This window comes from Cyphomyrmex costatus, unplaced genomic scaffold, assembly GCF_001594065.2.
Source record: "Cyphomyrmex costatus isolate MS0001 unplaced genomic scaffold, Ccosl1.0 scaffold97, whole genome shotgun sequence".
NCBI lineage: Eukaryota > Metazoa > Arthropoda > Insecta > Hymenoptera > Formicidae > Cyphomyrmex > Cyphomyrmex costatus.
The window spans coordinates 316575-330401 of record NW_017280561.1 but is presented as its reverse complement, the minus strand read 5'-3'; the positions used below and the strand labels follow the sequence as shown (position 1 = coordinate 330401).

Here is a 13827-nt window from a genome sequence, read left to right as displayed (position 1 = left end):
GGAAAAAATGGCTTGTATTTTTAGTACTTAATTTTTCACGAATTTTTACGCTGCTGTAATACACTCGAATTTCTGGACACCCTCTATATTAATTTAAGAAAACTATTCTCGCTTTTAAATACGATTTGTGAAACAAATCTTGTAAAGTCGACTGGCTAGTTTTTCTATTGGAAATTGTACAGGATGTGTCGTGTCAGATAATTATTAGATCCTTGTGCTCTTTTCTCTCTTTTTCTCTTGATCCTCTCTCTTCCAAGGAGACTTTGAACTCGGATAATATCGCATTTATCTCGCGTGACTTCGGCTACCCTCGGCATCCGATTACATATTCGATTATGGATAAAGCTTAAAAAACCGGGGTGGAATACGAAATACAACAAGTGAAGTCTGTTCTAAATACAGGCGCCAAATCACACATCACACTTTCGAAATTTACATATAACGTGGTTGAAATTTTAAAGACATTGCAGATGTACCATACGTTATAAATTTCATTTAAAAAATGCACTTGGACAATTTTTTTAAAATGTTGAAATTACGAATTCACGATGTAATTTCGGAAATCTGTAGTAAATGTATATATAAGGTGTGTTCCGAATATCGATGATAATATATTATTTCTGCGTGAAATTTCGTGAAAAATTAACTAATAAAAGTGTAAGCCGTTTTTCTTTCGGTAAAGTAATTTTTTAAGTATAAACGTTCGATGTTTATAACTAATTATAAAAGTTGGTTAAAAAGTTGGTTACTAAACAACACATTGTATATATTTAATTTTCATTGTTGCATAAAATAAAAGTCTGTTATTTTTATATAGTTGAACACTTTCTGTATATTTAAAGTGAAATACGATATTTGTTTGAAGTTTGCTGAAAGTACGAAGGAAAGTTAATTATAGTGCGGAAATAAAAACGAACTTTTTATCACATTGTACGTGCGGGACGCAAAGTTTAAACGCGACGGCGATTGCTGCTTTAACTGAAAACCGAGAGAAATCTATCCTAGAAAAATCCGGCTTCATTCTATCTCGTTTTTACAGCAGCAGAGTTTCTCCGCTCCGTCGACGAGTTCCACGATCACGTCTCATCTGTACCTTGACGCAAGTTCTAGAAACTGCGCGCCTTTCCTAATAACTTCCTCCCTCTTCGCTCTCTGACGTTCGGATTCCGCGTTTGACGTCATACGAGATGACTGACGTAAGCGTTGAAAAACTGCTGAAAAATCGCCATCATTAGGCGACACGTGTAATCGTGCGCTGCACCCTGCGTGTCCCACCCTCCGCCGGAGGGTAGGCGACGTCACGTGACGTCACACGCGGGTGCGCGGAGGCGTTCTGCGCAGGCGGCCGGGCGCGGCCGAGGTCGGCCGAGCGGCAGTTGAGCGAAAGCCGAGGCCGGCCGAGCGACGGCCGAAGCTGAGCCGAGTCGTGTCGAACGGGACAGGTGTAACGTCTGATAACACTTGGCGATGGGACTGTTGCGATAGTACGCGCGATCGCCTTTGACAGTTCGCGGTGTACGACTCGTCGCTGGTACATAATTCGCGGTCTACATCAAGTAAATATGATGCCGAGGCTTTAAATCCGGTGGCATATTGAACGAGGAATCCATCGGGGGGACATACGGTTGTCCGCCAAGGTGTCTCTGCGTGCGTGCGTGCGTGCGTACGCGCGCGTCAGTGCTCACTTACACCTTCGTGTCCCGGGATTTTACGCACACAGACGAGCACAATATCCTTAGCCTTGGACGGACACCGCCCGATCAGTGCTAGGACAAAGGACGGCGACGTCGGCGTCGCCAAGCACTTTCGTCGATATCAACCGCGGTGTCCCTTTTGCCTCATTTTTTTTTTCTTAAACATTTAATTCAGCGCAAATCTTAAATAATTCTCCTATATACCACGCATAGCGCTCTCTCTTTTTCTCTCTCTTAAACATTTAATTCAGCGCAAATCTTAAATAATTCTCCTATATACCACGCATAGCGCTCTCTTTTTCTCTCTCTTTTCGGTGCTTAATGAGCGACCTTCGATAATCGTCCTTACGCTAAATCTCGTATCTGCAGTCACTCTGGCAAGTTTCACCTTTTCTCCATAGTACTTGTAAAACAAATACGCATCGCCTCGCGTGCGGTACGCGCCCGCACAACGAGCAATACGAGCACCTTTCATCTTTCTCTTGTTTTTCTCTCTATCCACCTCCGTTTCCTTCTCCCTCCGCGGCCCCCCTACCTCTTCCTTCCTCAAGTGCACTCCCTCGCGAACGTAGGCACTCCGTTAGTCCGTTCCTCTTCTCTCCACGGTGCGGAGCATCGTATAGCGAGCGCCCTCTCGCTCCCTCCAGCAGCAGCGGCACGTCGTTTCCCGTCGACTCCGTCGTCTCGGAGGACAGAATATGGAGGCGATAGCGAAGCACGACTTCACGGCGACCGCCGAGGACGAGCTTAGCTTCCGCAGGAGCCAGGTTCTGAAGGTTGGTAGAACTTTGGAGATGGCTACCTGGTCCCGACCCCATCCCGTCACCTGGTTCGTCACTCGACGCCCTGACGAGGCGCGTTACCTCGCGTCACCTCGCTCCGTTTCGTCGCGTCGCGCCGCGGTCACGAGACTTCTCTGGCCGATCCCGAAACTTCCACCGTCGCCGCTCGTCCGTCAATCGATGTCCTTAAAAAAACGCGATGGTTGTTATTGTACATGTATACGAATGAATGCCGTCGATCGGCATTCATTGCGCCCAGAAAGCTGTCGTTTATATGACACAAACATTCTATGAAGATTGCTCGAGGCAATAACGATTGTTATTGTTTGGAACAATAAAGACAGTGATCAAAGTAATAACGCTGTTTGTGAACTTGTTCTTTTTAACTGTGTTTTGATTCATTCTTCCATGTAAAAATGTTTATATTTGAGCATGTATATATTTATGCTTTGAAGATTAAAAAATGAAGCAAGGAAGAAAAGTGAGAGAATATGTTACAGCAGATATTTATTGTAAATTATATATTTTTAAAAAATATTTATTGAAGGCTATTTATTTTGTTACCTATAGTGTGATAATTGTATTTTGATTTTGAGAAAAAATCATTTTATTATAATTTTTTAAGAATTGATAATTTAATAATAATTTCCTGTAGTAAAGTTTAAAAGCTTTAATTATTACTAATTGTAAGAAACTGAAAACATTTTTTTGTTCCAATCTAAAATTATTATAAAAAATTTATCATACATTGTAAACATTTTTGTTCAATATAACAATAACATTAGATTAAATAAATGATTTTAACAGTAAAATTTTTTAATAACAAATTGTAATATTTTTGAAAGTTTAGATGTACAGTAAGTGTAAAAATATTCATATAGACAAAATAATTTTAAAAAACCTTGTTTTTAAAAAGGAAACACATTCAACAAAAAATGACTCATCGAATTTATATAGAATCAATATCAATCCGACGATTTCGACACAAATTTGACATCGATTTAACGTATAATTGATGGTCGTTTCTTGTTGGGTAATTAACAATTTATTTATAAAGAATAAAATAGACTATATTTTTTAAAATTATATATACCAAAAGATGTATATTAATTATAGAAAATTTATTATCTTATAAATAAGCAAAAATTAAAAATTGCACTATTTGGATGCTTAAAAAGTGTTTGTATACTTGAGAAATTTAGTTTTCAAAATTAGAAATATATTCGAAACTCGTTTGTTTATGTTAGAGCAGAATGCATTTATTATATAAAATTGCTAATTATCGTTTATTTTCAAATAAGATTCTTTTTATTAAAAAATTTCCTTATATGAATACTTTTTCACTCACTGTATCCAGATCACTGAAAGTTGAAATTATTTATCAAATTGTAATTTTTATTTTTTAGAATAATTTAAAGGCAATTATTAATAGAATATTAAATTTTTTTAATTATAAAATGTAATATATAATTTTATAGACGATATCAATTCTTATTGGACTGCTAATTTTATAGAATTCTTATTATTTATTTATATGAGAAAGAGATAATTAACTTTTTCTTCTTTCCATTTAGACAGAACTATGCTGTTTCTTTGTTTAAAATCCTATATTATTAATATAAAAATATTAAAATGTGTGTGTGTGTGTGTGTGCAGTAAATATTAAAATGTTAATATATGTAATTTTATATAAATCTAAATTAAAAATTATTTCTAATTCCTATAACAAATTTTTTACAGATTCTAAATATGGAGGACGATATGAATTGGTATAGAGCTGAATTAGATTCTAGAGAAGGACTTATACCGAGTAATTACATTGAAATGAAGAGCCATGAGTACGTTATTAAAATAGTATCGTATAATATGTTTATGTAGAGACAAAAAACTTAACAATTATTGTCCGACAAAGCGCATATCTTGTGTAAAACTGTTTTCTTGTTTTCGTAGAAATGTATTCATGTATAGTCTTGTACACAAATTATTTTTTGTGTCTTATCTGCTACAGCTGGTACTATGGCAGGATAACCAGAGCAGACGCTGAAAGATTATTGATGAACAAACATGAAGGTGCCTTTCTGATCAGAATCAGTGAAAGCTCTCCTGGTGATTTTTCCTTATCCGTAAAGTGAGTATTATATGAAATAAATAAAATGTATTCAATAATATTATATGTATAGCTACTGAAATATTTTTTATAAGATGAGAAATATTCAGCATTGGTTTTAATAGAAATTTCGATTGTATAGAAAATTCTGTTCCTCATTAAAAGGCTTCACAAACTAAAAATAATCGTTTAATACTGTTATTAATTATTAATAAAATATGAAATTAAATTACTATAATTTATACATACAGATGCTCCGACGGTGTGCAGCATTTCAAAGTATTAAGAGACGCACAAGGCAAGTTCTTTTTATGGGTTGTGAAATTTAACAGCCTCAATGAACTGGTGGAATACCACCGTACAGCCTCTGTTTCTCGCTCGCAGGATGTTAAGCTGCGTGACATGGTCCCCGAGGAGGTAAAAATTGATATTATAATTGTTCTTTATAGTAGCACTATGATTTATGTAGAAAATTTTGAATGTTTTTTTTTATAAAAGTATATATTCTTTCTTATTTATATCTATTTATACATGTATTTTGATGACATAATTTAATCTAAAACTAATTTGTCATGATTTTCAGTGTTTGGTGCAAGCACTCTACGATTTTGCACCGCAAGAGCCCGGCGAGTTGGAGTTCCGACGAGGAGATGTAATTACTGTCACAGATCGCACAGATCAGCATTGGTGGCACGGAGAAATCGGAAATAGACGGGGACTGTTTCCGTCCACCTATGTTACGCCATACCACTCCTAGGTAAGAAATTTGTTCTTGCAATTTTTTTTACTTAAATATATCTATTTTTACTTATTTATAAATTTTAATACGAATTTCATCTTATTGACTAATAATAAATTTGTTACAATTATGTAAAAAATGTATATATACGTCATCATAAATATGAAAAACAAAGATTAAAAATATTAAAAACATATGTTACGAGCAAAGTTCGCATATTGGGCAGTGTTTTGACATTGTCTGAGTTGTCTGCTGTATGTCAGCATTGTTCGAATCGTGTCAACATTTCCCAACTCAATTGCGTATACATATAAATTGACGTGGCCCGGGCAATACCGATACTTTCCACTTGCAGACTCTGCCCGTAAAGCCTATTCTACAGTAATAAGTAAATGATAATAGTTGCACAAATTAACCAATCATAATCAAATACGAAAAAATGTTCGACTGTGATTAGTCAATTCTTACAACTACAACAGCCACTTACAACTACGTTTACGCGATTGTAGAATGAGCTTAACATACGTAACATCATTATTATACAATAAAAAATACATTTTTAATTTTTTTATATTTGCTTATTTTCCATTATGAATATCTTTGATTATATGCATCTTTTATTTAGAATAATTAATATATAACTCTTGTGTGTATAATTTTTCAGGCCTCATATAGCCGAACGCACAGAGGCCGTTATTGGGAACAGTGGCCGCCTTATCCCACCTCTATCACTTACAGGATCCGAGTTGCCGCGGATTTGATAAATAATATTTTACAAACCTCACCTATCGAATGGGCCACTAAGGTATACTGGTGGTCACGCCGAAAAGTCTTCTAAATACGACTAAAAATGAATCGAATATATCCCAACACCAAAATCCTTGAATACCGAAAAATAAACGTCGCGTTTATTTAATCGATGAAAAAGAAAGAGAAAGAGAAAATCACCATCGATATCACATCGAAACATCCAAGCGCAAGGATATAACAACATCTAGAAATTAAGGACGACTTGAGTATTTAAAGATGTTCGACGATATCCGAGGATCCGAAGATCTCTGATGTTATCCGGGGATTCAAGAATTCATGCTTTTTCCGCGAATGTTTAGGGATATAAAGATGCCTAAAAGATGCCTAAGGATCTAAGGATTCAAGCATTTATAGAATTCTAACAATTTACAATGATCCTTTGTCTAAGAGTTATCTAAGTATCAATGGATATCGCCAAGGATCTAAGGATCTCTCGCGCGGTTTCCGTCTGCAATGGGAATCGTGTTCGAGGATAACCGAATATGTATATTTTTGTTTTCCTTTTTTGTAAACCTTTTTGAGGATTCTATACTTCTTCTTTACTTATTGCGTAAAGCACAGAACTTCGTAGCATTATTCTGTAATTATTATTATTATCTTTTATGGTTTTTATTATATTATGACTATTAATGTTATGTTACATTTTATTGATAACAATATATTATATTAATTATGGCCGCGTATGCTTTGTTTACTTGTGCCCAACGATAACGATTATTCCTTTGGAAGTAACGTGCTATACTAGTAGCAAGCTGTCTTTATGCTAGTCGACCGCTGCCGCTTATATAGCATGTAATTTCATTTATTGTAACAAGTATAGAACGAATGATTGGTTGGTCTGCCTGTTCATTATACCCTAGTGAATATGCCATCTGGGAAACTTCCTGCTCGTACGCTTTTAGCTTTATCAGTCGACCGCGATAAATTCTGAAAGCGGAAATTCACATCTCACAATCGATGTCATTCCGCCGGCTTTAATAAACGATGTTCGACTCCCGTCTATAAGTAGGATCAAAACGCTAAGATTAAATATTAGATTTGAATAAGATTTAATAGAAATTATGTAGTAGAATTTGAATTCGGGAAGGCTTTTTCAAAAGTTATTCTTTAAGTTATCAGAGTTTAAGCATGTTTCAGATTGCAATATCATATTTCTTCGATTAAGAAGTGTACAATTATTTAATTACGTTAATAGACTGCTAATTACGCTTCTGATTCAATTCACGCACAAATTGAATCTTATTAATAAGCAAGAAAAAAAGAAGAGGAGAAAACAGTATATCGTAATAAGAAAAGTCATAAAAAAAGTATTCTACTAATAAATGCAATTAGACTCGAAAAAATGTGTATTATTAATGGATGAATCACTCGACTATCACTTATTAATTAAAATAATTATATAAAAAACATTATAGATACACTGAAAGAAAGGAAATCCTGCTACTGATATACTTTTATGTCAGAATATACCGTATATAGAATGATACTTTTGGACCAAGCGATGTATAATAATAATAATAACTCGAAATAATGTCTGCCCTAACCAGATTATGAGCGACCGTTGCAAGTCGCAGTCTTTTTTGTACCGATTGTTGTTTCTTATAAACTTAAGCTATATCCTAATATTGATTATAAGTGTGAGCTAATGAACTATGCAAACGAAATATACATTTTACGCATAGAATTGCCAATAGTGCATTAAAATAATGGAAAGGTAAGAACACATTTTAGAGATCTGTATTTGTGTGTGAAAACTGTATAATGCACCATTATAAAATGCTGCTGCAATAAATGACAAATTTTGAACTGCATCTTCTCTTTTACATTTTAATAAGTATTATCTTTTTAAATTTAATAAATAATGTACACTCTTTTCTTAGTCTATGAAAGAGTTTCGCTATTTAGTCTTAATTCTTATTTACTCTTTATCTTTCTCTCTTCAACAAACCAACCTATAGGATATGTATCTTCCTGCGGTTTCAGACGGTCTGATTATTTTAACAACTTGTCCACGCTTCAAACCAAAATATCGTGCCACTGGATCACCAGCTTGTATTCGCATCAATTGATTTTCTTTAAGTTTATATCTTGTCAATAGTTCCTCTTTCTCATCCGGAGTTAAAACAATGTGCTCAGGCACCAATTCATGTTCAGTAATGTTTATTAGTAATTCAGATTCCAGAAATTGTTCCAGTATATACTTTGGTGCCATATCTACCAACGATTGTTTAGCCGATGGTGTCATGCCTTGCTGGACTACAATTATTGCTCTGTAATAATCAATAATAGTACCTTATCTCTCAAAATATTAAGAACAAATGAAATAATATAAATAAATTATTTGGCATCTAATAATGTTGAAATAAAATCTAAAATTTATATAATAATAATTTATATTGAACCATAATATTGCTTTTGAAGATGTGCTAAAATATAAATTTTATAAAAATAAAATATAAGTCATTGTTATGGCTTATTCTCTATTCAAAAACAGTTAACTAGTAATTGGCAAGTCTCAAACACGATTCTCATGTATGCAATCAGTTTTAAACTTCGTGTTTATGATACTAAAAATCAATCCAAGATCAAAGGAAAAAAGAATTTTGACCAATCGTATTGATTATGTGATCGAATTTTTCAAAATATAATTTGTTTATTTTTTCTCTATTTGAAATCTCAAAGCGATTTCTAGCATTGTGAACATATAGCTTTAAACAAAGTCAAACGAAAAGATAATAGAGTAAAGTATAAGATAATTTTTTATCAACTTCATGTTGAAATATTTTTTTATATAATTGAAATCAATATTTTAATTATATAAAACATATTAATTATATAATATATGTTATACATAAAATATTGTAATATAAAAAAACAACCTGTGGATCTTCTCTTCTTGCATGCGCTGGCAATATGTTTTAATGGTTTTGATGCCAATTTTTGGTTCATCGGGGAAGAAGACGAACAGCTGATCTGTAGGATCGTCGTTATGCGCCACAAGAACAATAAGATCACTTCTGGCCGGTCTTTTCTCGCTAGGTTTATCTCCAAACTGTTCCTTGAACAGTTCTAACGTCTGATCCAACTCGTCCTGCGTAACAAGATAACCTCTGTCGTGGCACAGCTGCATCACGGTTTTTCTGATGCGCCACAATTTATATGTTTCATCCTCGTCATCCATATTTCAGAAAACCTTCAAGCTAAAGCTTTATATTAATCAACAAAGTTTGGAGTTAAATATTTACTTTTTTAAAAACAGACCTAAACTTACCACGAGGGAGAGACGCTGAACCGGTTAACAAATTCTTGAAAACCTAGAGATGTTCAGATATAAAAATTCTCAAGAGCTAGCTGGAGCTACTAGACTGCTAGACTGGAGGTTGCCATTTTGGACAGCTCTCAGTTGTGATTGGTTACTCATAAAGGAGCAGCTAAAATAGACGGCTAGGTCCATTATTTTTATAAAACAATTTTTTATTCAAACAAATTTATTTATAATGATTATTATAAGTACTTTTGAAATACTCTTGAAATCATTCTATTTTTATTTAAAACATTTTTTCTATCTCGCACAGTTTCGAGGATATTCAAAATTTTTAATTTTTTAAAGGAAAATTTGTACATACCTTCTCTTATTTATGTCCATATTGTGGATATCCAAAATTAAAATCGAAGGAGTCAATTGGTTATATTTCCTCGTGAGGGATGTGCGTATTGGGGACTCTTTTCAATCGGGCGCCATTCTTCAACTATTGCGACTGCGAATCCGCCATAAAAGTAGCCATGAAAATTATAAAGCTAAAGCTCGGGGCTCGGGGCGAACGGTTGCCTAGGTACCGTAAGTGAACGAGTGTGTTTGGCGTAAACAAAACTGTTTGTCAGCGGTTAGTGGCTGCGCATCTTTGTCGATCATCGCTTGATAAACCGATTTCGTGCAAAATGACATCACTCGATTTGCGGCAACAGAAACTGGAACAGCAGGTGCGATCTTGAATGTAGTAAATTAGTCAAGACTTTTAATTGTTCATACGTCAACTTCGGAGCACGTAACCTTGTAGTTCTCGTACGCTGAGACGACTTATTTTACTTAAGGAATTGTCACTTGTAATATCCTCAAAAAATATTAATTTATGAGAAATCTGTCCGAATGAAATGATTTTCTAATGATGTATTATATTAAACATGTAAACACTCAGAAACACTGAAATCCATACTATATTTCACTGTTTGAATGAATAATTAATGAACACTTGAGCTTGTAACATGACATTTATTCGCTAATAATAGCTTTAAGTATTTGAATTCTTCCTTGGTTTCGGGAGCAAGGTTATGGTATTAATAGAGATTATATTAGCACTGAAATATTATGTAATATTTATTCCTTCAGAAGATGGGTCTATTATTATTATTGGGTCCATTTATTTTTAAATTTTATGTCAAAAATGTCAATTTAATATTTTTTTTATGTTATATTTACATATTTGGATTGTTTTTATTAAAGTATATTTAGGCTGGTATTCATAAAATAATCAATAGAGATTATGCAAGTATAGTATTTATTTTATTTAAGATTTAATTTTTCAGAATTTTCTTTCTCTCTCTCTCTCTCTCTCTCAGACCCACTCATTTGTAAATTTCTTTGTTAAATGTCAGTTTTGTTTTATGTTATGTCTAAATTTGAATTATTCTTGTTAAAGCATATTCAAGTCAGTATACCATAATCAGTACTTATATATATTTAAGATTGTTTTCACTCTTTAAAATAAGATTCTATTCCAAAGAATTTAGTAAGATAGACTTGAAAGTACAGACCATGAATACTGATCATAGTATTAATTCTTTTTTGTATGAAAAATAATAATTAAACTCTAGAAAAGATGATGCTTATTCAAAATAAATGAGAAATATTTTATAAACTTAAAGTTTAATTGAAATTTAGTTTATTGCATTTAATATTATTTTATTGTAAATCATGAATTACAATACTTTATTTTATTATTTGAACAAATATTTTTTAAATCAAATAATTCTTAAGTAATTCTTTATCTATAGTTGTGAATTAATAAATGAGACTATCATAATATATGTTGTCTATTAATCGATGTAGAGGCAACTAATCGCGCAGAAGATGAAGCAAAAGAGACAAACTGGCGCTAGTGGAATGGTACAAGCATCCAATGTATCTAGTGCTCAGCTTACAAGTCATTCGAATAAATGGATGAATCCAAACAAGGAACTTCATGGTAGTTATAGTGTTCAAATAGAGTAATTCTATAATTGCCAATAACTAAAACAACTGTAATCAAACATGATTATCATAAATTTATAATATATCATGGTTAGATATATAAGATTTGTAATATAGGAGTAACTCGTAACGATTGTAACACTATAGTTACATAATATTTGTTATATTATATACGTGATCGTGATTTATATAATATTTATTCATAAAATCACAAGAGTGCTTAATAAAAGTATTTTATTTTCAGCATATGACGGCCCATTGCAATACGCTATGTTTCAAACAAATGCTGACATGGGACCTTATACAGAAGGTGTAAGAAAAAATAGTGAAGGGACAATTAATGGTAAATTCGTTATTTACAAAAGTAAAATATGTATCTATACATATATGTATTATTAGAAAAATAATGATGTTTTCCAGCGTTTTATGAACACTGTATTATTAGTACAAAAATAACTCGAGATATTTTTTTGTTTCAATTATGCACATAATTTTATTTGTTTAAAATTAATTGTGCTAATATTTAAGTATTGATATTTTTGTAGCAGTGGTTAACGATAGAAGTTTGTATGAAGGTTCTCAAAGCACTGATTGTGCCGATGAGGAATCGTCACCCATAGATTTACATTCGCCTTCAGAATCTCTGCCATGCTCCTCACCACTTCGAGTGGCTCCGTCGGAAGGAGCCAATACTCTTATTAATAGAGATAACAATTCTTCCGTACGTATCACATATTCTAATTATGTGTTTCTTATATAAATGTTTTATTTTTGTTGAAGTGAATAAAATTCAACTTTATTCTATAAATTCTTTATTTGTAATTTACGAATATTAAAAAATAATAACTGCTTTATAATATTGTTTTGCAGAGTCCAGAATTGGAAGGGAATGTAGAAGGCAATATCGAACAGTTTGTATTACAACCCGCAAATAAAAAAATGCATTACAAGTGTCGAATAACACGCGATCGAAAGGGCATGGACCGTGGTCTTTATCCAACTTATTTCTTACATTTAGAGCGTGATTATGGAAAAAAGGTACATTTACATTTATTTATTTTTATAGTTCGTTTTTTCTATAAGTATGTCGATTGTATTTACAGATTTTTCTACTGGCTGGCCGAAAAAGGAAAAAAAGCGCAACGAGCAATTACTTGATTTCGACCGATCCCACAGATCTTTCGCGAGGAGGAGAGTCTTACGTCGGCAAACTACGATCGAATCTTCTGGGGACACAATTCACAATTTATGACAACGGATACTCGTTAATGAAAGATGACAAACGTGACGAGCGTTTTAATCCACGGCAGGAATTAGCTGCGGTTGTGTATGATACAAATGTTTTAGGTTTTAAAGGCCCTCGTAAAATGACAGTTATTATACCGGGTATGACGCCCGATCAAAAACGAGTGGAGATATGCCCACGAGTCGAATCAGAAACTTTGCTTGGTAATTATAATTTTAATATTAATATAATATATAAATTGATAAAATACCAAAATATGTATATTCTACAATTACATGCCAAAAGTGTTTTGTGAAATAAAGTAACATATATTTCATATATTAGAGTTTAAATTATATAATTGTATAATTACTCTTAAAATATATTACTAATAAAAATTACACAATTATATAATAACGCCGTTGAAATTGTAACAATAACTGATCAAACTAAATTAATATTTATATTAGAGAACGCTAAATAATATATTTATAACAAATTCTATCTTGTGCTTTTAGAACGATGGAAATTAAAACAAATGGATAATCTGATAGAGTTACATAACAAAACCCCCGTATGGAACGATGACACGCAGTCTTATGTGCTTAACTTTCATGGGCGAGTAACTCAGGCATCTGTAAAGAATTTCCAAGTAGTCCATGATAGCGATGGTAAGAAAAAGAAACTGAATATTTTTTTACATCCAGTGTATATGGTGTAATGTCTAAAGAATTTTACTGTGATTTATTTTAAAGAGTTTATTTTAATTAATTTTAGTGGACTATGTCGTAATGCAGTTTGGACGTGTCGCAGAGGATGTTTTTACGATGGATTACCGATTTCCTCTTTGTACAGTCCAGGCCTTCGCCATCGCTCTGAGTAGTTTCGACAGTAAATTGGCGTGCGAATAACAATGCGATCGAATGTCATCGATCGAACTGTCAGTTAAGTATATACTTGCCCATGAGTTACTGTATCTAAATCGTTAACTTTATAAAGGACAATCAAGTATATTATCAAATATCTGATGTCACATAGTGTTGAATACGGCGTATCGAATTATGCGTTTTATAAGATAAAACGTAAAAATCGAATCGCTCTAAATGTGTGTTCATTTTTCATACTTCGTAACGAGTCTATTTCTATACTAAATGTGTATAATGCGAAACGACTTCAATATTATTCATGATATACCGATATAAAGATGTTGAGTCTGCGATAA

The 13827-nt window shown here is 33.0% G+C and overlaps 3 protein-coding genes across 4 annotated transcripts; 2 read left to right on the top strand and 1 right to left on the bottom strand.

Annotated features, from left to right (window-relative positions):
- Nucleotides 1-1926: 1926 nt before the first annotated feature.
- On the top strand, nt 1927-6695 carry drk (growth factor receptor-bound protein 2 drk). The gene is made up of 6 exons (XM_018550421.1): nt 1927-2470; nt 4217-4314; nt 4485-4604; nt 4835-5000; nt 5167-5340; nt 5987-6695. The coding sequence occupies exons 1-5, from the start codon at nt 2393-2395 to the stop codon at nt 5338-5340; spliced, it is 636 nt and encodes a 211-aa protein (XP_018405923.1). The 5' UTR covers nt 1927-2392; the 3' UTR covers nt 5987-6695.
- Nucleotides 6696-6779: 84 nt separating this feature from the next.
- Rpb5 (DNA-directed RNA polymerases I, II, and III subunit Rpb5) lies at nt 6780-9441 on the bottom strand. Of its 2 annotated transcripts, XM_018550419.1 has the most exons (4): nt 9404-9441; nt 9012-9332; nt 8085-8402; nt 6780-7131 (listed from the first exon to the last, which is right to left on the bottom strand). In XM_018550419.1, the coding sequence occupies exons 2-4, from the start codon at nt 9311-9313 to the stop codon at nt 7107-7109; spliced, it is 645 nt and encodes a 214-aa protein (XP_018405921.1). In that variant the 5' UTR covers nt 9314-9332; nt 9404-9441; the 3' UTR covers nt 6780-7106. The 2 variants fall into 2 exon arrangements, with proteins under 2 accessions (XP_018405921.1, XP_018405922.1); XM_018550420.1 differs by lacking the exon at nt 6780-7131 and having other exon boundaries at nt 7529-8402.
- Nucleotides 9442-10071: 630 nt separating this feature from the next.
- ktub (Tub domain-containing protein ktub) lies at nt 10072-13516 on the top strand. Its single transcript, XM_018550418.1, has 8 exons — nt 10072-10113; nt 11240-11375; nt 11625-11723; nt 11926-12101; nt 12251-12418; nt 12484-12829; nt 13124-13276; nt 13383-13516. Exons 1-8 carry the CDS (start codon nt 10072-10074, stop codon nt 13514-13516), a joined length of 1254 nt encoding a protein of 417 aa, XP_018405920.1.
- The last annotated feature ends 311 nt before the right edge of the window (nt 13517-13827 follow it).